The 23652-nt window shown below is 38.1% G+C and overlaps 1 protein-coding gene across 3 annotated transcripts in view; it reads right to left on the bottom strand.

Annotated features, from left to right (window-relative positions):
- ZFYVE9 (zinc finger FYVE-type containing 9) overlaps positions 1-23652 on the bottom strand; it is a 55997-nt gene that overhangs the window by 28424 nt on the left and 3921 nt on the right. Inside the window, exons 2-5 of one of the 3 annotated variants that reach the window (XM_090146663.1) lie at positions 13255-13358; positions 12298-12415; positions 6704-6808; positions 3090-5170 (exon numbers count right to left, since the gene is read on the bottom strand). In XM_090146663.1, coding sequence (XP_090002789.1) covers positions 3090-5170; positions 6704-6773 — 2151 coding nt within the window. In that variant the 5' untranslated portion in view covers positions 6774-6808; positions 12298-12415; positions 13255-13358. The remainder of the gene's footprint in view (positions 1-3089; positions 5171-6703; positions 6809-12297; positions 12416-13254; positions 13359-23652) is intronic. The other 2 variants (XM_031602461.2, XM_090146664.1) reach the window with 2 other exon arrangements.

Raw genomic sequence — 23652 nt, 5'->3', positions numbered from 1 at the left:
CATCACTGCATTTTACACACGCTGGCTGCTAAGAGGGACACAGTGCAAAGTGCCTGGAGGCACAACTGTCTGCAGAGCTGCAGTCCATTGCCAGCACATCTCACCTGAGCTGTACCTAACAGTTCCCAAGTCCTGGGCAGAAAACTGTGTTGAGGCTTCCTCCAAACAACTAAATCCATTTTGGAAACAAAATGGAAGCGTGCTTATACAAGCATTTTCATGCAGGAATAAAATGTCACCTTTCCACACATGATTAAAAGAAAAAAAGTACTTTTAAAAACTTTTTCCCTTTGTTAAGGGTTTTGATGATTTTTACACCAAAGTTGAAAATGCAGTTTTGAATGCCAGTAAAAAAATGAGATACAAATTTTATGCTTTTGCTATCATGGACGATTGCTTAATCTGACAATGGAAAATACATAAATATATAAGGCAAAATTTATGAACTTGTTCACCTACATTCTTCAGACTCTTAATTCAAAATTTACTCTAAGCATATTACTTCTTATCATTCCCCTGGGATTGGTATCTTCCATTAATCTTGCACTTATTATCCTGAAATTAAAAACAGAGGCAGACTCCCAGGTGCCACTCAACTATTTTTAAATGCCACTTTCATTTCCAAATCAAATGAACACATTCACCTCTATATTTTGTCTTTTTCCTTTGTCGTGCTAAAGCTTCAGTTCAAAAATCTTTATTCCCATGACCAGTCCCTTAGAAACAAGAGATTGTCAAACACGAAGATGTTATCTCCCCAACTCTTTAATGGAGATTTAAGCACTTCATAGAAGCAGTGTGTTGCCATGATGCAGCAGTTTCCCACACCACAGGCACACTGTCAACATGGCTTGCATTGGGCTGGCTGTACTAAGCAGCAGGCAGAGCTGACAGCTGAGCATGTCTCAAGCCACTCCAACTAGATTCATTAGAGCTTGCCTTTCAAAGCCTTTGGTCTTTCTCCTCCCAAAAACATTACAGGACTTGAATGTTGTGAAGCAATTAAGTGCTAGGTAGTATTTGACTTACAGCAATGTGAAGCATTTATAAATGTGTGTTTTCTTCAGAGAAAAAAAATAAAAGTGAAAAGGCATAAAAAGAAGCTTCACAGAATTATCTGCAGCGTTTTTTTGACTGCACATGTGCAAATTTGGCCCAGCAATATCAGCTATCACAAGCTTCTAGAAACAAGTCCTTCTGAGGATTATTCTAAGAACACTCTGAGAATATTAAATACCAATACATGTATTTTTCATAACTGAGAAATAGTTTTGTCTACAGAGCAGAGGGGCCCTTTACTTCACCTATTTCTTATGTATCATCCAAAACAAGGCTGGTTGTTCTTCTCAAGGTTTGTTGTGCTTCTTAAGTAGTTTAAAGGAAAAAAAAAAGAAAAAGGACACCACGTATTTTGGCCTTAAACTATTTATGTTCTGCCAATTTCACAGAAGGTTATTTTCAGTTTCTGTTTCCTCATTTGTGCAATTCAGAGCTTAATCATTACAGAGAAGTCATTAAATATCAACAATAAACTTATTTAAAACAAGCAAACAAAAAAAACTGGAAAATATTGCTGTAAATAAAAATTGTAATCATACCAAATTAAAAATGGGACCTAAATAACTGGCAGTGTAAGTTAGCACATCAAAGCTATGCAATTCCTTTAACTGATGATGCTCCCTAACTGCCACAAGAATGAGCCCTTTGATACTAACTGCAAGGTGCACAAAACGTAGGTGTGTACCTCTGATGATGCCTACTGATCTCCTGTGGTTACTAGCTTCCCCTCAGGACTTGCATTGCAAACAACCTGAAACAGGATGGCAGAAGCAAATGACTGGAAGTCTTTAACAAGTGTGTAATTAATGTCTGTGTAGCAGCCAAAAGTGTCCTGTTAACAACTTCTCAGCAGGTCCTAAAATCAGATTTGTTTAATATCTACTTACGTGATGATGCAGTGAAGAAACTGAGTGCTATGGCATTTGGTTTCTAAATAGAGAAATAGTACATATACATAGTCTAACATGGAGAAGTAAGCCTGCTTTCTGACAGGTTACTTCCAGAAACAAGTGACTGAAGGGTTTGAGCTTTCCAGATACATTTGCCTTCTTTGAAGTTCTTTGTTCAAGTTGTTCTGCCTCCCTGCACTCTTCTGGTAGCTAAAGATCATGCCCATAGCATCCTGGGGTCTTCTGGTCAACTTCAGGAACAGTAGAATAGAAGCCTAAGTAAACCAGTACTACTTTACTCTAATTTTTTGTCAATTTAAATACTTCTTTTTATGCATGAATAATTTTAAAATATCTACATGATCAGAGTGTTAAGTTATCTCTTTTGCATAATAATATTTTCCCCCAAGTTCCTATTTCCCTTGTGCCACTGATTCGTGTTTCAGTAACAAGATACTGAGAATCCTTCATAAACTCACCACATAAGAATTCGCATTGGCCTAGATGGCACTTTTCACATTGAAAAAAAAAAAAAGCCAGCAATGAAATACAGAAATTAAATTCTGGTTGTCTTCATTACAAAATTTCTTACCATCTATCCATCCATCAAATCATAGATAATTTGACTATTTTTTTTTTTCTGGAACAAAGATACATTCTTTATCAGAGAAGATGTAATATGAAAAATAAAAGGTAGTACAGAAAGCTTAGAAGGACAGAATTGAACAGACATCTGAAACACCAAGAATGCCAGCAACACTGCACTTCCAATCTCCATCAGTGTTTCTATACCTTTGATGGGATTATTGATGCAATAATTTCTGCAAACTACTTTCCTGCACTTCCCCATTTCATATCAGTTCTACATGAATTCAATGCTTGTTGATGATTGCAATCAACTAACACGCTGCTCGCACAGGATTATTCTCACACCTACAAATACAAATAGTTATTCCTCATTAGAACCATAAAGAGATTAGAATTTAGAAACTTCTGCTTTTCCATCACAAATCAAACACAGCTTTTCAGGAAGATGTCACAGTTAAGTACAAGCAGCTGTTCAAGAAGTTCCTTTTTTGATTTTATGCTGTATAAGCACTGAAAGCATGCTCTGAGCTTACTCAAAGATTCTGAACTCACCTTCCCACAAGCTCTGCAATGATGCCTTCTTTTCGTGAATGTAAATCTCGCCTCACATTTCATGCAGTTTGGTGCTTGAGAATCTGGAACCCAAACTGGTGCCACCTCACCCAAAGTAGTAAAAGGCTTTCTGGCTGGAGCTCCAAACTGACCAGCTCTGAGATCATTATCTGGACTATCTGGGGCTACTGCAAGGCACGGACTACTAGAGATTCCAGATTCATACTCTTCTAAGTGCTCTCCATTAGTGTCGGTAACAGGGGCATTTAACGATGCTTCACCAGGAAACACATCTGCTGTCAAGTTATCCCCTAATTGTGTCTTAACAAAAACGTTTTTGTTTTTACTATTACCTCCACAGTTTGGGGGAACAAGATCATTTTGTAAGTGGTCCGATAATGGCTTTGGGATCTGCAATTTAAGATTTGTAGGTTGTTTTGGTCTTGCACCACCAAAAGGAACGCTAACAGACTGCAGATTAGTCACTGGTTTTGGTGAAGTTTGCCCTTGCAGGGATGGCACCTGACTACAGAGATTATGTATATAGTTCTTCTTTACAGGATCACCAGCACTGTTTAAAATAAGACCACTCCCTTCTATGGTCTCATTTCCTCTCTGTTCATAAACATTCGCATAACATTCTGACTTGCTCTCCTCTATCTCCTTTTCCTCAGTTACCGAGTCTTCCTTGGAGGGTAAAGTCTTTGGAACATGAGGAACAACTGGGTTCTGCATTCCATAGGAATCACAACCATTAGACAGAGAGCTTGCTATCGATGTACCCGTCGCATCAGAGAGACTGGACCCTTCAGGCTCGTCTGCACCAGTCCCTTTTAAGTCTATGCCTGCCTCCATCTTCCCATCTCCACCTTCTTTGCTTCTACTACATGCCTCATCAGGCTGTTTTGTCTGCAAAAGTCTTTCATTCTCTTCCACAGTTTGCTTATTATTAATCTCATTCAATCTAGTCAATTCCCAATTAGTCATCTCCTGAGATTCAGGGTAACACTCTTCCATACTGAGCACGCCAGATGTGCCAAGATTTTTACCACATTCAATGACTTCACTTTCAATGGCACTACCATCCTCAGAGGTAAAATGTTCTGCAACACATTCCTTGTGGTTGCCACTTCCAGCCACATTAGATTGACAAGTTTCTTCAAGCCCAGATAGCCTAGAACATATCTGTTGGGTTGTTTCTTCTCCTAAGCTTCCATTACTTGAACCAGAAGAAAAGTTTTTAACTTCTAGATCTGTTCTCTGAGGAATGGCATTACTACTAAAATTTTCAACTGATACACAATTTTCTTGCATTTTAATGATACCATCAACAGGTCTCTTACAGAGAGTCACTGTATTAATCCCTGCAGCTGTAGATTCTGAAAGCCATGAATCTTTACTCATATTAAAATCATCCTTTAAGCAAGAGGAGGGGCATGCAACGGTCAAGGTTTCAGATGAAGCGTTAAACAAATTACTTCTAGAGTCATCTTCGGTACAGAGCCAATTTACTTGCTTTTCCGTATCTGTATCTTTTTCCATGGATCCATTTACAGTAACACTAAACTCATCACTCTGTTGGTTTTCATTATCCAGTGTAAAGCTAATAGTGTCCATTAAGGACTGACTGTTGTAATTTTTACAATCCAGCAAGTCACCACTTTGCAGTGTTCTTCCGTCACAGTTATGCATAACTGCCACCACTAGTACATTTTTCTCCTCTGGCAAGCAAGCTATACTTCCACATTTCTTTTCTCCAGATTCCAGAGCGTTACACTGATCATCCTGATTACTATTTCTTTTAATTAACTGATCGTCTGCTGCTGCCTGATCATCAATCCACATGACTGGAGTCTCTGGGCTTAAGCTAAAATCCTTTCCATTAGCACAGTGATCCTCTCCTCCTGTTGGTGTAGTCACTGAATGAGACAAGGAGAAAGACTTTAATCTCTGCTGACATTCATTAGGAGTTGCAGCTTCATTCACATCGGCCACAGTCGGGTTATATGACAGATGACGTGAAGGAGGATCTAGAATCTGATTCCACTTTGCACCCAACAGTGTAGGTGAAACAGCAGCATCTGAAAAAATTGTTTACATAATTAGTAAGAAAAATTACTGTCCTAGTAGATTCTATTAACTCTGTGGCATTAGAACATCCCAAACATAAGTGAAAAGATGTTCAAACATTGGTAGAATTGTAAAATTAATATCCTCGATCAACCATTAACATTTTTGATCAACCATTAATTGTCTTGTTGCAAGATGTTTCTGCAACTTAAGAATTTTAGATCTATGTGATTAGTATCGGGTTGAATCCAAGCACAGATACAGGGTGGAGAACTGCTTGCGAGCAGCCCTGAGGAGAAGAATTCAGTTGATGAAAGACTCAACGTGAGCTGGCAACGTGCACTTGCAGCCCAGAAGGGCAAGTGCATCCTGAGTTGCATCACGAGAAATGTGACCAGCAGGTCAAGGAAGGTGATTCTGCCCCTCTACTCTGCTCTCATTAGACCCCATCTGAAGTAATGCACCCAGTACTTGGGCCCCAGCACAAGAGGGACATCAAGCTGTTGGAGTGAGGCCAGAGGAGGGCCACAAAAATGATCAGAGGGCTGGAGGATCTCCCCTGCAGGGACAGTCTGAGTGAGTTGGGGCTCTTCAGCCTGGAGAAGGCTCTGGGGGGAGCAGCCCCCAGTACTAGCCACTGGCAGCCTTCCAGTACCTGAAGGGAGCCTACAGGAAAGCCACAGAGGGAATTCTTACATAAGGGCACGTAGCAACAGGATGAGGGGGATTAGTTTTAAACTGGAAGAGGGTAGATTTAGACTGAATATTAGGAGGAAATTTTTTACTTTGAGGGTGGTGAGACACTGGCACAGGTTGCACAGTGAGGCAGTGGGTGCCCCCTCCCTGGAGGCTTTCAAGGCCAGGCTGGATGAGGCTTTGAGCAGCTTGGTCTAATGGGAGGTGTCCCTGCCTATAACAGTGGGTTGGAACTAGATGATCTTCAAGGTCCCTTCCAATCCAAACCACTTTATGATTCTACTGTGAATTTGGACAAACAATTTTAAAAGTATCAATTAATATATTTTACATAGCTTGAAATGCCTAGAAAGACTCCCATTACGTTCAGCCTCTTTGACAGTACAGAAGTAGCAATTAGACAAAGCAAAACTTTAATACTTCAAATATGATAACTCTCATTATAAAATTTATGTGACATAATAAAACATTTCTATGCTTGAGTCTCACAAAACTACAAAAGCTGCTTAGAATAAAGACATTTGGTCTCATTTGTTTAAAATGAATCACAAAAAACATAGCTACTGAGACGAAGCTCCACAAAGCCTTTCTTTAAAATGTTTATTGAAGGCTTCCTGGCAAAAGAGAGAGGAACAAATTTTAAATGAATAAACAAGACGAATGGAAGCTGAAGAAAATGCTGTAAACAAGTTTTGAACACGCTCTATATCAAATCAACAGATATATTTTCCAAATTTTGAGATACATCTGTAACTCGAAAAACCAAAATTCTATCACAGACCACCCCCTTTCCATTGGTTTTCCCTGTGGAACACCATGCATCTATGATCTTGTTCAAAATTACTCACCTTCGTTTTGCTCAAATTCATCTAAAACCTTATCGAGGTTATATGCCTCTGCTTGGAAATAGTTCTCCATTTGTCAGGGAATGGCCACCAGATTCTTGTCTGAACCTGACAAACACAACAAAGTACAATCAAGTATCTACACTTCAGTTCCTCTGTTTTAAGAGGCAAAGAAGACATCTGCAAATCACGTTTTAAATACATTACACTCATAAAGCAAAAGTATGTAAATTATTTATGTGCTTAAATTTGCTTAATTCAGATTAACAACCTCCCCAAACTTGCTTTAAGATTTTAATATTATCTCCAAGTTTATAGAAGTATTTTTTTTAAAGTTAGCATGTAAGCAAAATCTTGATTTTTTTTTATAGCATTTACGAACATGTGCAGAAGAATATGTTTTTTAAAATCTTGCCACACACAAAGTAGAAGTGTTGATGTAAACCAGGTGTCTGCAGAAACAACATTTGAAGAATGCAGGTTCATTTTTACACGCTGGCTGTTAGAGGAACAGAAAATATCCTCATCAGATGAATAAAAAATAGTAACCAAACTGGGTTTGCAAATTTGTGTCAGTTCAAAGCAGAATGGATTCCACACCACAGAACTGCTCTGTGTGTGTGTGTGTCCCTACGTTACATTCTGTACATTTTCCAGTAAATGACAGGTCTTTCTCAGAGACCAAAATAAAGGGATTTTCTTTTTAGGACTTGGGAGGACAATATACACAGGAAGCACATCAAATTGATTTCTGCAATTTAGAAAATCTATGTTTAGAAAATTCTTTTTAGGATAGGATAGTAAAAGTGAAAATCATCCAGTTCTTTTGCAGCATTAACTGGGGATCAGCAAAATGCAACCTATGTACAAAAAACCATCATTTTTCTCATGTTTCAAGCTTTTCATTACATATCACTGCAATTTTCATCATTATTTAGACCACTGAGATTTTTTTTTCCACCACAATACACAAGGAAGGAGAGAAGGAATTTTGAAAGAACTGCTACCATAACTGCTGAGGCAAAAATACAATCAACAATACTGCCCTGAAAACATCAAAGCCAGTCACATGCTTTTACCCTCCCAGCTCACCATCAATGCTTACCTCAGCATCTGATAGCATTGTCTCAACTTTTTACATTCAAAGAAAACATTGACCTCGACCTGAGCATTTAAACAGAACAGCCAGAGCCAGCAATACTCTCTAAGCCATTTCAAAAGCCAAATGATGATGTCAGTGAAGCCTTCCTTGTATTGCCACATTAATGTCTAGCTGTAGAGATTACCATAATGATGAGAGCAAAGCTGCTCCAACATCAGTCAGAAAATAACACTGCCCAGAAAACCAGAAAGCCAACTATGCACCAATCTGAAGATCCAGCTTCATGCTACCACTGATTAGTTCACACAGCTTTGAACAAGTAGCCTGAACTCTGTTTCTGTTTTTGTAATGTCTCCTAGGCTAGCAGTATTCTGATTCACTCATTTCTCAGAGATGCTTTGAAGGTTCCTACTTGAAAAGTTTTGAGGGAATAAACGGGTGTTTACTACTCTTATGCTACTCTTAAAGTGCCTGCTTTAACAATCCTTGTTTCTGTGATAAGCAAGCACCAGAAATCTAGCAAAGGCCACAGAAGTAAGCAGTTCCATCAAGAGATAATACACTGAGGTTAAAAAGGAAGATGACAAGGGAAGAAAAAAAAAAAAAAAACCCTAAGTCATTAAATAACCTTCTACAACTTCATATAATAAATAACATTTTCACCTTTTCACCTTAACAGTGGGAAGATGGTCTATGTGCTACTGATGACTTAGAGCAACAAGACACTGTGATTCATTTCCTGAAAACACTACCAGTGAAGGCATTTTCACTGAGAAATGTATGTCATAACCTATATACCATAAAGAGAGACCTTGATTTGATCTGTTCCCTGAACACCATCCAAAATGTTCTCTTCAGAGCTGGCTTTCAAATGCTGTGAAATATAGAAATGGAGGAAGAAGGGGTGAGAACCTTGTTTTACAGTAAGAAACAGTGTTAGACCTGACAGCTAGACTCCAGCTCAACTAAAAACCAGCTCCTTTACACTAGAGATACAGACAAGAAACAAGTCAGAGGAATTTCCCCATTTAACACCAGACATTGTTTTAATGTTATCTGTGTATTTCTAAAATTTGAGGAAAGCATCAACAAGGTTTATTTCAATTACTACAACATTAATTTTTACATTATTTAACATATTTGCTTTCCTGAAGAAGGTAAAGCCAAGTTCTGACCTCTAGCTGTGGCAGTGTACTCTTTGATCCCTTAGGCATCTATTTTAAGGTCCTCCTGAGCTATCCTGCCTGCCCAGTCAAGGCACTATAAATCTTCCACAGTACTTTAACTAAAACAATTACATTTACTATACAATCAAACCAAAGCAAATACTTCTCCTTAGACATACAAACACTAAATTCATTTGAACAACAACCAGACTGCAAGAGTTTGTAGGTTCTCTTGTGCCTTTCCCTTCTTACTCCTTTCAATATCTTGATGAGAAGCATCTAGACCAGTTCTGTAAATATCAATACTGAAATTAATTAGAATCTGTTCCAATAAATGCTTTGCTTCATTTTTTTTTCCCACTCAGAGTTCTGATCATCTGCCTCATTTAATGCACTACAGTAAAATCCTTTTATACAAAATGCCATATAAATTTCACATCCATGTGTAACAGATTTAACTTATATTACAATGATAACATTCCAGTCTAGCAAAACCCCACCACTAGGGTCAATAATACAAATAATATTTGTCAGTGGAAGCACAGGAGGACTGAAAAGTAACACCCAGAATTCTTGTTTAACAGAGTTAAACTGACACTCTCTGAAACCACCACAATCAGATTTCAGAGCACTGCCATTGCCAAAAAGGACATCCAGTGAAGGCATTCGCTTGGACATAAACCACAGTATGGGTGGCCCCAAAATAGGCTACAAGATCTTTCTGTTTTGTTTATTTTAGGGAAGATAATGATTAATGACAAGCAAGTTGATGGGGAAGGAATGTGAGGCTGATTACACAGTTGCTGAAAACATGCTTTAAAGTAACTCTTTAAACCACTGCATTTTGACTTTGTGTATCTTTCAGACATTAAGAAGAAATCACAGCAGCTGACCGTTCACACAGCTTTGAAGTGTGACTGAAACACTGATAAAATTTAGAACTAACTCAAATCTATATGCACTACAGCAATAAGGCATTTTTGGCCCTAACATTTCCTAAATTCAGTATTTTTTGCAATCAAGATTGCTGAAACAGAACCACAGAATGGTTTGGGTTGGAAGGGCCTTAAAGACCACCCAGTCTTAACAGATCAGGCTGCCCAGGGCCCCACCCAGACTGGCCTCGAACACTTCTAGGGATGGGGCATCCACAGCTTCTCTGGGCAGCCTGTGAGAGTGCCTCACAACCCTCTGAATAAATAGTTTTCTCCTCCCCTCTAACTAAATGTCCTTTTAGTTTAAAACTGTTCCCCCTTGTCCTAATCAGACCATGTAAAAAGTTGCTCTTTGTCCTGTTTGTAAGCTCCTTTTAAGTACTGAAGGTCTCCCTGGAGCCTTCTCTTCCCCAAGCTGAACAAGCCTAGCTCCCTCAGCCTTTTGCTGTAGGAGAGGTGCTCCAGCTACTTAATCAAATTGCACCCAAGCAAAGAGAGCAATGTTAGATTCTCACAATAAATGTTACCATTTTTATCTACCTTAGTCAAAGTTTGGCTTTTAAATCTTATATCATGGTTCTATAACATCAAAAAATACAAGTATTCAGGCTTCAGAAACCACATGTCTAACAATAACAAGGGCATATAAACAAGACTTGGAATTTTGTCCCCATTCCCTTACAATCCCAATGGGTCAATACTTCATAACAATTCTATGAAATGATAATTTTATTAGAAGCAGTACTAACATTTAAACATCAAATATCTGTGAGTTGTAATTTTGGTCCAATGTGTAGAGAGATTTTTTTCTATATTTCTAAAACGTAAACAACTACATGTAACCACTGGAATTCTGAAGCTCAAATGCAAGTGCACAAGCATGCACTGAGACAAAATCCAGACTGATGGATGCTCATAATGCAAACTGAAGAGGGAAAACATTTTTTTAATAAACATTACTGTTATTTCACATATGACATACCAGCATATGCAGAGAACCTTTTATTTTTAAACTCACAGTCACTAAACTCTCAGCCACCCCAAATGAGATCTTATTGTCTATGCAAGTAGGTATTTCTCTGAAAAGGTCAGTTGTGAATCCTCAGGTCTAACATTTAAAATTATAATTCTTATATAAAAGAACACTTCAACCTCAACACTTTTCCTGGGGTTCTGCACAAGGAAAAAAAACAACTGTGAAATCCACAAAAGTTCTTACTGCTCTCTTCCTGACAGAAAAGAAGCGTAAGTACTTGTGTTCCTGACAATACAACCATAATGCCTCTTGATCAATACACTGTCAGCATCTCATATATCTACCAGTTTAAGATCTAATACTTCAACTGCACAGCCAATAACCCAAGATCAAAAGAGACAACAGAAAACGCTCTAAAACAGCACACTACAATAATCTGGTAGCTGTTGTCTCCACGGGTCAAAATTTATTTTAAATATTTATTTTGATGGTCCAACATAAATAAAACCATATATATTCCTTTATAAGCCTTTGGAAACTTTGATTGTAACTCACAAGTACCCCTAAGAAAGTTTGGGACAGCTTGGGGACTATTCTAGACCCAAACCTTCTCTTAATTTGAAAGAAGAAATGACATTTTTTAAGAGATCATTCATAGCTGGAAAACTCTTCAAGCCATGGGATGGAGAGATGCTGAGAAGTAAACACATAAATCAAACTCTGGAAAAGTAAGGATGAAGACATGAACAGATTAGGAAGAAATTTCAATGGTGATTTTAGCTATACACTGCCAAAAATGGGACACGTTTTAAACTAGTGCATATTGGAATGAACAATATGAGGATATCATGCTAGTGCAAGCAGAAGACATAAGCCTCCAATCCTGTGAAGAACATTAAAACAAAACAAAAAACCACAAAAGGAACATGCAATCTGACAATCAGATTATCTTCAGGCTCCTGTTGGATCACAGATCAGGTAAAGTTCATAAACTCTGCATTTTACTCATCAATTTCTTCACAAAACAGCATCTTTACCTCTAAAACCTAAAAACTTATGTTTTAGCAAGATTATATGCTTTACCCTCCCTTAGCATCTAAACATAAAGCTTCATATACCAGAATGTTTGTGTCAGATATAGAAGCAGAATTACCATCCTAGTCATGACAGCATCTAGACCTAAAACAAACTTCAGTAGGTTACTGGAAAGGGAGGGAACCAAGGAAAAGGACAGAAAGATCTTAATAGTTTTTGGTATTCTGAACAGGCTTAACCTTGGAGGCTGCCTCTCAAGATAGCTCAGTTGTCCTACATGTCTGCTTTTTCTTGGAAAAGGATGTGTACAAATAGATAGGCTTTGTGTTGTACCTGCAAAGCGGCAAGGCTTGTTTCGGTCTCTGCAATGAAGAATTACTAACCTATGATCTTCTTTCCAAGCTGGATGTCTTACCCTCAAGAATCCTTCACCACTGGAACTGACAGCATTTCAGTTTCTCCACTCTAACAGTAGATGACTAGCACATGATCATCCTAACACTATATAATAAAAAAAATGACCAAAATGAAATAATACCAGCATACAACTGTTAACGTCACAGAAAAGGCTTCCACATCAGGCAGTATGTAAACAGGCAGAATAAGATCTCAGGACTTTCTATCACACTGCCTTTTGTGCAGACTTCTCTATTTCAAAACAAAACTGTAAAAAAAACATTTCAGTAAACACGTACTAAACAAAATACTCAAGTAGTTTACTGTAGCCATCAATAAAAACACATATGAAAGGCTCCTAAGATGAAAGTCACAAGGGGCACAACCAGACTGAAAACAAGCATTGCTCATTCATCCTGAGTCTGAGTCCAGAAAATGTCATCTTCTCACTGCATGAGAACACAGAACTGACTAGCAACTGGACAAACTGATTTGTTAATTCTAATGCTCCATTGCATTAGACCATCTTCATCTCAGGAAAAAATGTCCACGTATTTTTGCAGCTCCCTTTAGTGACTTTTATATTATTTGCCTCGGGAATACAAAGTCAAGTATCTCTACTTTAATGAACAGCTTGTTTAGAGATTTCAGCATTAGTTGTACTTTTAAGTGATAAGGTCTGCCCACAGCACAGACTGAGGAAGAAAGACTTTGCCTGCTCCCAACCCCCAAAGAAAACATGACATCTCTGCTCTATAAAGACAATCACTCTCAATAAAGATCAAAATCACAAAATGCTAAAAATACTCCATTATCTTGGGTACAAGATAACATACATATGTATGGGTGCACATATAAATGTAAATCCATACACATACATAAGAACTCAAGCATTTCACATACATCCCTAAACCATTATATTCTAAAGAGAAGTTGCCTCTTACCTTTTTTCTTATACATTTGTTAAGAAACGAATGACCCTGTGCCTACTCATGATGACTGCAGCACAATCAGCCAGTTCTGCTGAATCAGTGTGTTCTTTTTGATCCTAAAAAGAAAATATAAATATGCATTTTGTAACTGGTAGTTCTGCCACAAAGGAGGTTTTTTCAACGCTGCTAACACAGATACATATGGCAAATGCTGCAAGCCTCTAAATGATTTAGATTACATATGCAGCTTTTAATTCAGGGGTCTATGCACTGTGTCACTATTGTACTCCAGTATTCTCGTGAAAAAGGCTTCTAATAAAAAGCACATTGCTACCTACTGACAATTATTCTTCATTTAATCATAAACTCGCAGAGTGAGACAGCAACTCTAATTGTTTTTGTATCCCTCGTGACCTTGACTGCAATGCTATATTTATAAAACTAGTCTCTACAGTTCATTATACTACATAACAGTAGGCCTTCCAAAAATAAAAAGCTAGTAGCTTTGATACTAGACAAAAATTCACGACCCTCTGAATTCTGTAAACTGCAGTTATCAGCTTCCCACTGATTTTGTTGTAGCTAAACTGTTTTTGTCTACAAATTATTCCTCCTACAACCCTAGGCTCCCTTCACTTCCAATCAGCTTATTCTCTCAAATACCACCATGGCATCAACACTTAATAGCAGAGAAGACCCAGGCAGAAAAGTCTTCAGAAGTACCTTGTTCTCCTAATTACAGCATTTTTCAAGGTCAGGTGATCATTTCCATGGTCTACATCCTGGCATACAACAGAGCTCAAGAACCCAATACAGCCACGAGAAAAGAAGAAAGGCTAGTAGTTTTAACAACCAAACAAGAACAAGGACTGAAATAAGTTAAGGTACTGGTATTCGACCTGTTAGGCAGCTGAAATATTTATTAGCACTCTGATGAAGCAGCTGCATGTATGTTAGGGAAAAAGATAATAATCTTAAAACTCCAACAAACAAACAGAGGAAAAACAAATAAACAGCAGCAGCAGCAACAACAAACAGTTTTCCACACATTAAAACAATATTCGGTGTTACACTACAAATTGCCCGAGGTTGTTTATTATTCTTTTTAGAAATAAGTAATAATTCCAGGAAACTAATGAACTGAACTGCAGCACTCTTAGTAGTACCGTTTCCAAATTCAGAATAAAATCACACAGCTTTGCCTGCCAACAGAACTGCTCCTATAGGCAAAACAAAAATTTCCATGCCATGTGTATGTCAACCTCTATAAGTTGAGTTGTAGATATCTGGGAAATATTAACAATTATTATATTACAAGGTTTTTCAGATGGGCTTCTTAAGGCACGCAAAAATGAAGATGTGCAAAAATTCAATTCTACTGAAAGTCTTCAGAATGATGAGATGTGAAGTAAAACAGCAGCTGAGCAAGATATCATCACCATGCTCCTTCCTGGTCTGTAGACAGAAGAAAATTATTTGGTTTCCATGACCCGTTTGCAAGACAATTATCTTTGCAATTTATGACTAGGCCTATCAAGTGCATCAGAAACATCAAACACATTTCACACTAAGCAGTCAGTCATACATTAACCACAAACTTCAATCTCTACCAATCAGAAATGGATCAGACCTAGCAACGTGCAGCTAAAATGCTGTGCTGTTACCAGTGCTCCAAGCCAGCAAGCCTACCACAAAGGCAATATTCAAAGCAATACTACAGTTTTACTATTCACTGCTTTTATTCTGATTCATTTTCCTTGTTCCATTCTTAACATGTAATACTTTTTTGCCCTTAACCCAGAGGAACACAGATTCAGACAATCATAACCAGCCTCTGAAGAAAGCTTTGAAGAGCTGTTACCTGGAGGTCCTACAGCTTTTTGTTTACAATTCAACAATTCATCACCACTTTCTCCTCTCAAAGATCAAAGCATACTTACAGATAAGGATGTATTTATTAACAAAGCAAGTTAGAAAGGAAAAAAAGTAAATTGTACCACTTGGATTTCATAAGAGAAATGAAACGCAAGTTGACAAAGTCAAGTTCTTTTTCCAAGAGTATATTAAAACAGAATCAAGATGAATAACTACAAAGGAAAGCAAAGAGTATTTACGGTGCAAAAACTTGTGATTATTAAGCTTTTCTTACTGCTAAAAAATGGTTCCATCACACCTAACCTAACATATATTTCCACCTAAAACCTCGGTATCTACTCAAACATAAGACCAAAAAGAAAGGAGGCCCTGTGTCTCTGCTGTTCCAGATTGCTTACTTGGTACATTTCACAGTTTCTTATCTCTTCTGCTGATGGTTGGCTGAACTTTTTGCCTCCTGCCCTCCAGTGATATCACTCAGGTGCTTCTTTGTTAAAATACTACATATATGATTTCCCTCAGGAGCTCCAAGAGGGTGTCTGCCAATTACTGCAAAAGCAAAACAGAAATTGAAGAGAAATTTGACAAGCAGAGACGTGCCCAGAATAAAGAAAGGATGAAGAACAGAAAGAGAGAGCTCTAAAAATACAAGGTTAAAAATATTTTCAACAAAAAGGAATGTAAAAAATGTTTACAAAACCAAATGGAAATAATCCGAACAGGAATTGGAATAGCTTACAATAAAAGAAGAGACTGAAAGAGCAGCAATTTTGACACTAAGTTAAAAAAATAAATAAATAAAAAAATGCAGAAAACTCAAAGCATGAAGAGATGCTAAAAAAGGCTTCCATCTACTGGCAAGGATCCAACTCATCACTACACTACAGATCCTCTGTAATGTGCTATCGGTGAGAAGATGTCTTTGAGTAGGCAGAAATACATCTGCAGCCATCTTAACGCACTTTGTTATTGCAAGATTAATTGAATAAGGTATTATCATAAATGCAAATCCAAATTTCAGTGCTGGTATCTTAAATTCCTACTTGTCTATTCACTGGAACCATCAGATGGGAGACTCAGAGAGATGACATGCAGTGAATGTACTCAGGTCTCAAACACTGCAAGAATAAAAACTGCAAAAAGAAAAATCCTTTAAGCAGGAGTGGAAACAGGTAACAAGCTTCAGGTCACACATCAATTAGACAAAACAAATTTTACAATTAATCTGAATATTAAGTCTTCACAAACGGAAAAGGTGGGGTTTTTCCTTCACTCAAGTGATGAAATGCTTTGAATAATGGTAAATTATCTTTTGCAGTTTATCACTGCAACAGTTCCTTACCGGCCTCTCACAGATGAAGCATCAAGTTTCACACATATGTGTTTGATTATTTTTTAAGAATTAATGTAAATAGAAAGACAGACTACTGCCTGGGACTGTTCCTCCCACAAACCAGTCCTCCACACCAGTCTCAGGATATGCTTTCACAACAGCACCCATATGGACAGCATACATCCCGACCAAGGAATGAATGGAAGCTTCATTCTGCAGTGCTGTTGTCTTTCCTGAACTTCATCAATTCTCAAACAGCTATTCATGTTATACAAAGACACTACTGGGCTGTTTTCATCTGGTGTATGCCAAACAGAAGGAAGGGAGGGCATGAGAGAACGTCTGTGGTGTAGCAGTAGCTGTATCTGAGTCACATGCATGAAAATGGCTGCAGTGGCAAGGGCTTCAGATAAGACCACAATTAAACATGAATTGTTCTCTTAGTAAGTTAAGCAAGTAGCATGCAATGTGACCCAAAAAAATTGTTTTCAAAATTCAGAGGTGTTTTTTTTTTTTCAAAAACACCATTAAAATGTGCCTTAAATCCACTCAATGAGAAATATTAAAAACAGAAGGAAGAGATGAAATTATAACAAATACAAACAAGAAAGTCCCTGCTAATCCTTTTCCTGCACCAAAAACTCAAGATGCCCAATTATCCTTCATTTTAATGACCATAATTCTCTGGCGCTCCTCCTAGTCAACATAAATTAATCAAGGAGTAGATTGGGGCATGGCAGGCTAATTCTGTGTAATACAACCCCAGCTCTCAATCCATGACTGCTGACAAAAGATAAACTATTTCAGTGTTGTGGTGGTTTGTCCTTTTTTACCCCGGATAATTCCACAAACAGAGACAGATGAAACCTGAAGCAGTGTACAGTTTCTCTAATTATTTCACTAATGTTTGCATTTTTTCCTTTTACTTTTCCCCATGCTATTTTGAAGCTATTATTCCCACTTCTGACTCCAGCCAAGTTTCCGAGAGCAGACATTCACGTGTTGCAGAGCAGCAGCAAGGCAGTCAAAAGAGCAAAAACTTCAAAGAAGTCATATAGAAAATATCACCATCAAAAGTAGCAGGGAGACAAGAAAAATTACAGCAACACTACCAACCTTTACCCTCCATTAAACGGGAGAAAGCGGCCCAACTGAGAAGGACACCTGCTTTATAACAGCTTAGAGTAGGATATAATCCCAAATTCCTACCTTTTTTGACTAATTTGATGAGAATTGATTTGCTCTCTTAGTGCAAACACCATCTTGCCAAAAGGCCCACCCTTTCCCAGCACACTGACAAGGCAGGCCTGTCAGCACCTGGAGACAAGAACCACATGTCCTTCTTATATAACTACTTTTGACTGGCTCCAGAAGTATCCTTCTGAAAGAACAGAGAGCCAGGTTTGCACTGCAGTGCTGCCTTCAATGCTGGTTTTCCCAGAAGAGCTCAGGAAAGAGAAAATCCTTTCCTGAACTTACTCACATGTTCATAAAGCTCACTTCAAAATTTAGTGTTTTATAAACCTATGTTGTATAAAATGAAGCATTAAAAACTCCAAGTTTAAAATGCTGTAAACTATAAGGAATCCAAGTACAGTGTATTAAACATTAATGTGAAGTCATGTTTCTTACTCTGTCCGTGGATTCTGTGTAGTGTTATCAATCTAACAGTGCACATTTTAAAAACATCTGAGGATTGTCATCTATCTTTTATTCATCTGAAAATTAAGTTAAAATGCAGAATAAGTGTTAAGCATCTCAGAGTAGACTAATCTTGCCTTTATAGAATCAAAGAATCATTAAGGTTGGAAGAGACCTCTAAGACCATCTAGTCCAACCCCAACCTGCTCCCAACACACCGTGCTCACTGACCACGTCCTCATGCCACAGCTCTGTGATTCTTCAGCACTTCTGGGGACAGTGACTCCACCACCTTGCTGGGCAGCCGGTGCCAGTGTGACCACTCCTCCTGAGAAGAATGTTTCCTTGATATCCAACCTGAACCTCCTTGGTGTAACTTTGGCCATCACCTCTCGTACATTCACTGTTACCTGGAAGAAAAGGCCAACCCCCCTCCTCATTACAGCCTCCTTTCAGGGGGTAGTAGGGAGTGATAAGCTCTCCTTTGCACAGACCATTGTTTCAGATATTTCTTAGATTTGGGCAATATAGGAAGAACTGACTAAGGTCCCCCAGAATCACTAATTAAATACCAAGGAACTGCCCTTTTTATAAAACCAGGGGGGCTGATACTTGCAGGTGCTGATAGCAAGATCCACATATGATAATAAAAGCCAGAACAGCCACACGATCAGAATGGGACAGATTAAAAGGACAACAGGCAAAGAGGGAAACCACTCTGCTACCATTTACCAGCCCATCAATTCTGAGTTGTACCCACTGGGGAGAGAAGCTGCTAGAACAGACACAATTTATGCACTCAGCTGCTCTTTAGAGAAAGGCCAATCCGTACAGAAAAGAAGTCTGCAGTCACCTCTTACAGAACATCAGCTAATTGTTTACTAAAGCCACCTCTATCAACACAGTTGGACACATCCTCTTTCAATGCTGCTCTGGTCACACGTTTATTCTTTCGATAGCTATGTAATGACAGGTATCTAAAATCTTTCCCACATACACTTTTAATAGGAAATATCATTTTAACAGACAGCAAACAGTTGTTATTTCTCCACTCCTTTGCAGAGCTAGATTCCCATCAGTCTGAAAACAAACTCAAAGATCACGAATGCTTCTTTCACACTCCCTTCAATGTGAAATCATCTCAAGGCAGTAACTTTTAATTTCTACTAACAATTTTATTTCTCCTATTGTATTGACCTATTTATACCACACCGAGATACACACACGAAATACTGACACATTATGAACTATTTTTGTCTTAAGAAATGCAGGAAAGTTCACTCCCTTGTTTGTGATCACAATTTAACTGATGCAGCTGATGCTCACTGTGGGTTAGGTCTCAAGGCATCTGTAACTGGTAACTCACTCCATACAACTCGATACAGCCATGGTAACACTGCTGCACTGCTGCTTCTGAGCATGATTCTCATTTACACCCAGCGCCATTAACATCCTTTTAACAGAGCTGAAGGGACTGAATGCTACCCAACAGAACCATTTCTGACACACACACACACACCATGTCCAGCTCCCAAGGTGTGCACAGACCCCTGCTTCCCTCAAGCATCCATGTGTTCAAAATCCCTAAGTTCAGACAAGCTTTGTTAACTACCAAAGTGCCACTTTCTGCATATTTTCTCAAGGAAAAAAGTACAATTGCACCTACAGGCCATCTGTGTAGAAATGACACATAATGGCATAAAATAAACAAGGACAAAACACAACCACAAAGGACATTACAGGAAAAGAATGAGGGAACAAAGACACTAAATATACACATATATATTACCTGCCAATCTCAACAAGGAAGTTCTAATTCCCATCATACTAAAATCCACTTCTGCAGAATAGAAATCCACTTCTGCAGTACAAAAAAAATGTATGTGCAAATCTATTATAGATTTACATGCATTTTACGTGTGACACATTAACTAAAAGTAAAGCAAATAAAATATAAAGGACATTATACCAGTGCACTAACACGATTTCTTGAAAACACAGAAGTATGTAGGTAGACAGATGCTTACAGTAATGATCTTTTAAAGTTACACTAACAAAAGAATCAAGAAAGAACAACACATGAAGTATACTGGGATATTATTCAGCTTTCATCATTTATATAAGGCCAGTGTGAATCAATGCAATTTGTTGTTTCAGTGAAGTGGCTATTCCAACACACAAGCTATTAAAAGGAATTTGTTAATAGCCCAGTAAGTGTGTTTTATGCATATACTTATTGTGAACTAACCAATATTCCACATGTGATGCAACTCAGAAATGCAGTAACTACTGATGTGCTCTGTTGAAGAACAGGGCAGCAAACAGTGATTGCCTATATGCCTGAGTACAGACCATAGAAAGGGCACAGATGGGACAGCTGCACCTTCTTCAACAAAACATAAGTCTGAGATGCAGGTAACAGCATGCATTCCAGCTGTAATACAGAAAAACAAGCGGTTTCAAAAAGACTGTCAGACAAATTTAAAAAACCCTAATAGGTAAGGAGGAAACTTGCCTGTCGTGCAATCTCAGTTCATATTAAAAGTTCATTTATCTGCATTACAGAGCAGATAAGGTATAAAAAATTATACTGACATGACTGGTTCACTAGGCATAGTTGTATACTTTAAACATGTAATTTCTGTGTCTTCTCCATTCTGCTAGGAAAACTCATCATTCACAATTTCAGTAACACACATTTGAAGAAAACTCACATGCTGAGTTCAGTACTATCACTTATCAAGTGTTGTAGTTTTCTATTTGATTTCCTATGGAAATGAAGATTATGAAATCACATTGTTCACTTACTATTTCTGTACTGGTTAAAAACAAAACAAAACAAAAACCTACATTCATGAAAATGAGTATCTGCACAGTAAAATCCAAATGACACTTCTCCAAAGAAAAGGCAAGCAGGATTCAGCTGCTTCATGTATTTTTGGGAGCAACCTGCTGGGCAATCAGTGCTCAGAATTAAGGTGTCATGTGAGAATGCTGCGGTTACTGCAGAGGGGGAAAGAAGGGAAGAGATGGTAAGAGGTAAAAACTATTTAAATCTACAGGATTTCAACCTAATTATGGTAGAACAACATGCTTACAAAGCACATCAAAGAACTTGGGTACATACAACATCATATTCAGTTTATACTGCAAAACTCACATCTCCTAATTTAAAATCAAACATAGTTCTCTTCATTACCAGGCCATTTAAGAATTTCCCTGCTACTTACAAAATCTCTCAAAAATTCTGAATACTTACGGGCAGAAAAAAAATTGGTCATCAGAAATGAACCTGGATTTAGATATTCTCTGCTTCAACTACAGTGATGTCCGTTCCTGTATCAGTCTGCAAGACTTGACCAACACACTGCACTGACTCAACCATTAAGCTTTTTTAAGCATCAGCTTAGCCAAGCCCAGTTCCCTGCCCACACTCTTGCATGACATCAAGCAGCTCTCTCCCCGAATCTGTGATGTCCTAAGAAGACAGGTAAGCATGACCCCTAATCAACAGCTGGTGGAGCTAACACACATGGAGCTCTAAGACACAAGTTCCTCTGTTTCATACCATGGTTATTTAAGAAATCACCAGCACCAGATATCCATGCCATTTTTGCAATAGAGAACAGAAGCCCACTTGCCTTTCTTGTTCCACCACACAAGCAGAAAAAGTGAACATCTGCCTCTTGCACTGAACTTCCCAATCCGTGTGGAAACAAACTCAAACGCAAAGGCCAGAACTGAACCACTTGAAGAGGGACTGTAAATTTCTTTCTGTCCTTTATCTTCAGCAGATGACTGGGGAAGGGATTACCCAAATCACCCCCACGCACATCACCAGAGTCACCTCCCAGAGGTGGCTGCTTGTGAGGCACAGCAGCTCAGCATGAGGTCTGAGCACAGCACGAAGGAATACACAACACTGCAACCACAGACCCACAGAGTGGGAGAAGCGATGGAAGAACAAAAACCAGAAGCAAAGCTGCTGAAGAAGAAAAAAAAACAAAACAGGGGAACAGTTTCACAGAGCAGGTTGAAAAGAAAAAAAAAAAATTAAGTACATCAGATGATAACTGAACTCCAGATCTGTAATTGTTTTGTTTCTATCTGCAATTTTTGTCCTGTAACCTCCCCCAGACTTCCAATAATCTGGCTAACATATCAAGTAATACGTTTTACACATTTTCATCTGATTTGCCAATTATTTTTGAATTTCTCATAGCTACATATTTCCTATACATTCAGACTCACACATGGCTTGTGCTTATCTCAGCAATCCCAAACCAACCATCTAGATCACATGCAGAGTGCAAACAGGCAAGTCAACATGTGCACTGAGTTCAAAGAAGAGTTTTGACACTACAAAACTGAATCTGGAAACAGAAAAGCTCCTCTAATAGTCAATGTCATTCACAAATGCAGAAGCCATTATGGGATTTGGAAGGCTCTTTGATGTGCTTCTTACACTGAACATCACCAACTCTTTTTAAGTTCATTGTACTACTTTTTAGAGAAATGTATCAGCATGTGTTTCTTCACTGGTAATCTATGAATTTTGTAATGTATTCCACTCTATTATTTCCACAGACAAAATATAAATGTTTACACTGAACTCACGTGTAACGACTGAGTTATAAATAAAAAAGTTTTAATATATCATAGAGATAAACTAAAATTTTCATATGACAGTAATGTAAAACATTACAAGAATCTAGAAGTAAGGCAAATGATTACTAGGGTAACTATGGCACTTCTGTAATTGAAAGAGCACACGTGAATCTCTGACATAAGCCTGCCTTAATTGCCAATCATCACCTGGTAGGAAATGACCTCTGATCTGAGTGCTGGGAAGACGGAAGGACAGGTTCCTTCCAGCTGCCACTTCAACAACAACAACAACAAAGGGAACACGAGACCAATACTGACCATTCTACATTTTTAGGCAGCCCCATCAATGTACTCTGGCAAAACTGAAGTCACAAGTCAGTAAGCAAGACTCACAATGAAACGTTACCAGTAAACACAGAAAATACAGTCCACCAAATTATGACTCTTAACAGGGCAAGAGATTTGTGCAATACATACAAAGGCTCAAAACATTTCCAGTATCTCCAATCATACCCAATTCCTCTGTCACTAATCACCAATTGCTGGGAAATGGTCCTAAAATAGTTACCAAAGTGAAATCTACAGTGAAGTATTTTCATATACAAATAACAGCAGAAAAAAAAATAGTTACAGCTTTGTCTACATTAGGCTTTAGCTCATTTTTTCTAACTACTGCAAATTGCATTCAGCTCCAGTCAGGCTAACAAACAGGAGAACATAGCATTGCATTATTTTATATAAAAAGCCATACCCTAAACAAGGCTCAGCATCACTGTGTAGAATATCAGTGGATGCCTCAAGCCTTCATTAGCAAACTTTCCACCTTTGTTAGTACATTGGAACTGAACCAGTAACAGAAATCCAAAACAATTTTAAGAAAAATTATTGCCTGGTAATACAACTTTCGATTATAAAGTCCTACTGCATTTCACTATGCAATTAATTCCTTAAAA

This window comes from Phasianus colchicus, chromosome 9, assembly GCF_987193195.1.
Source record: "Phasianus colchicus chromosome 9, bPhaCol1.hap1.1, whole genome shotgun sequence".
Taxonomy (NCBI): domain Eukaryota; kingdom Metazoa; phylum Chordata; class Aves; order Galliformes; family Phasianidae; genus Phasianus; species Phasianus colchicus.
This window is presented reverse-complemented; position numbering and strand designations above follow the sequence as displayed.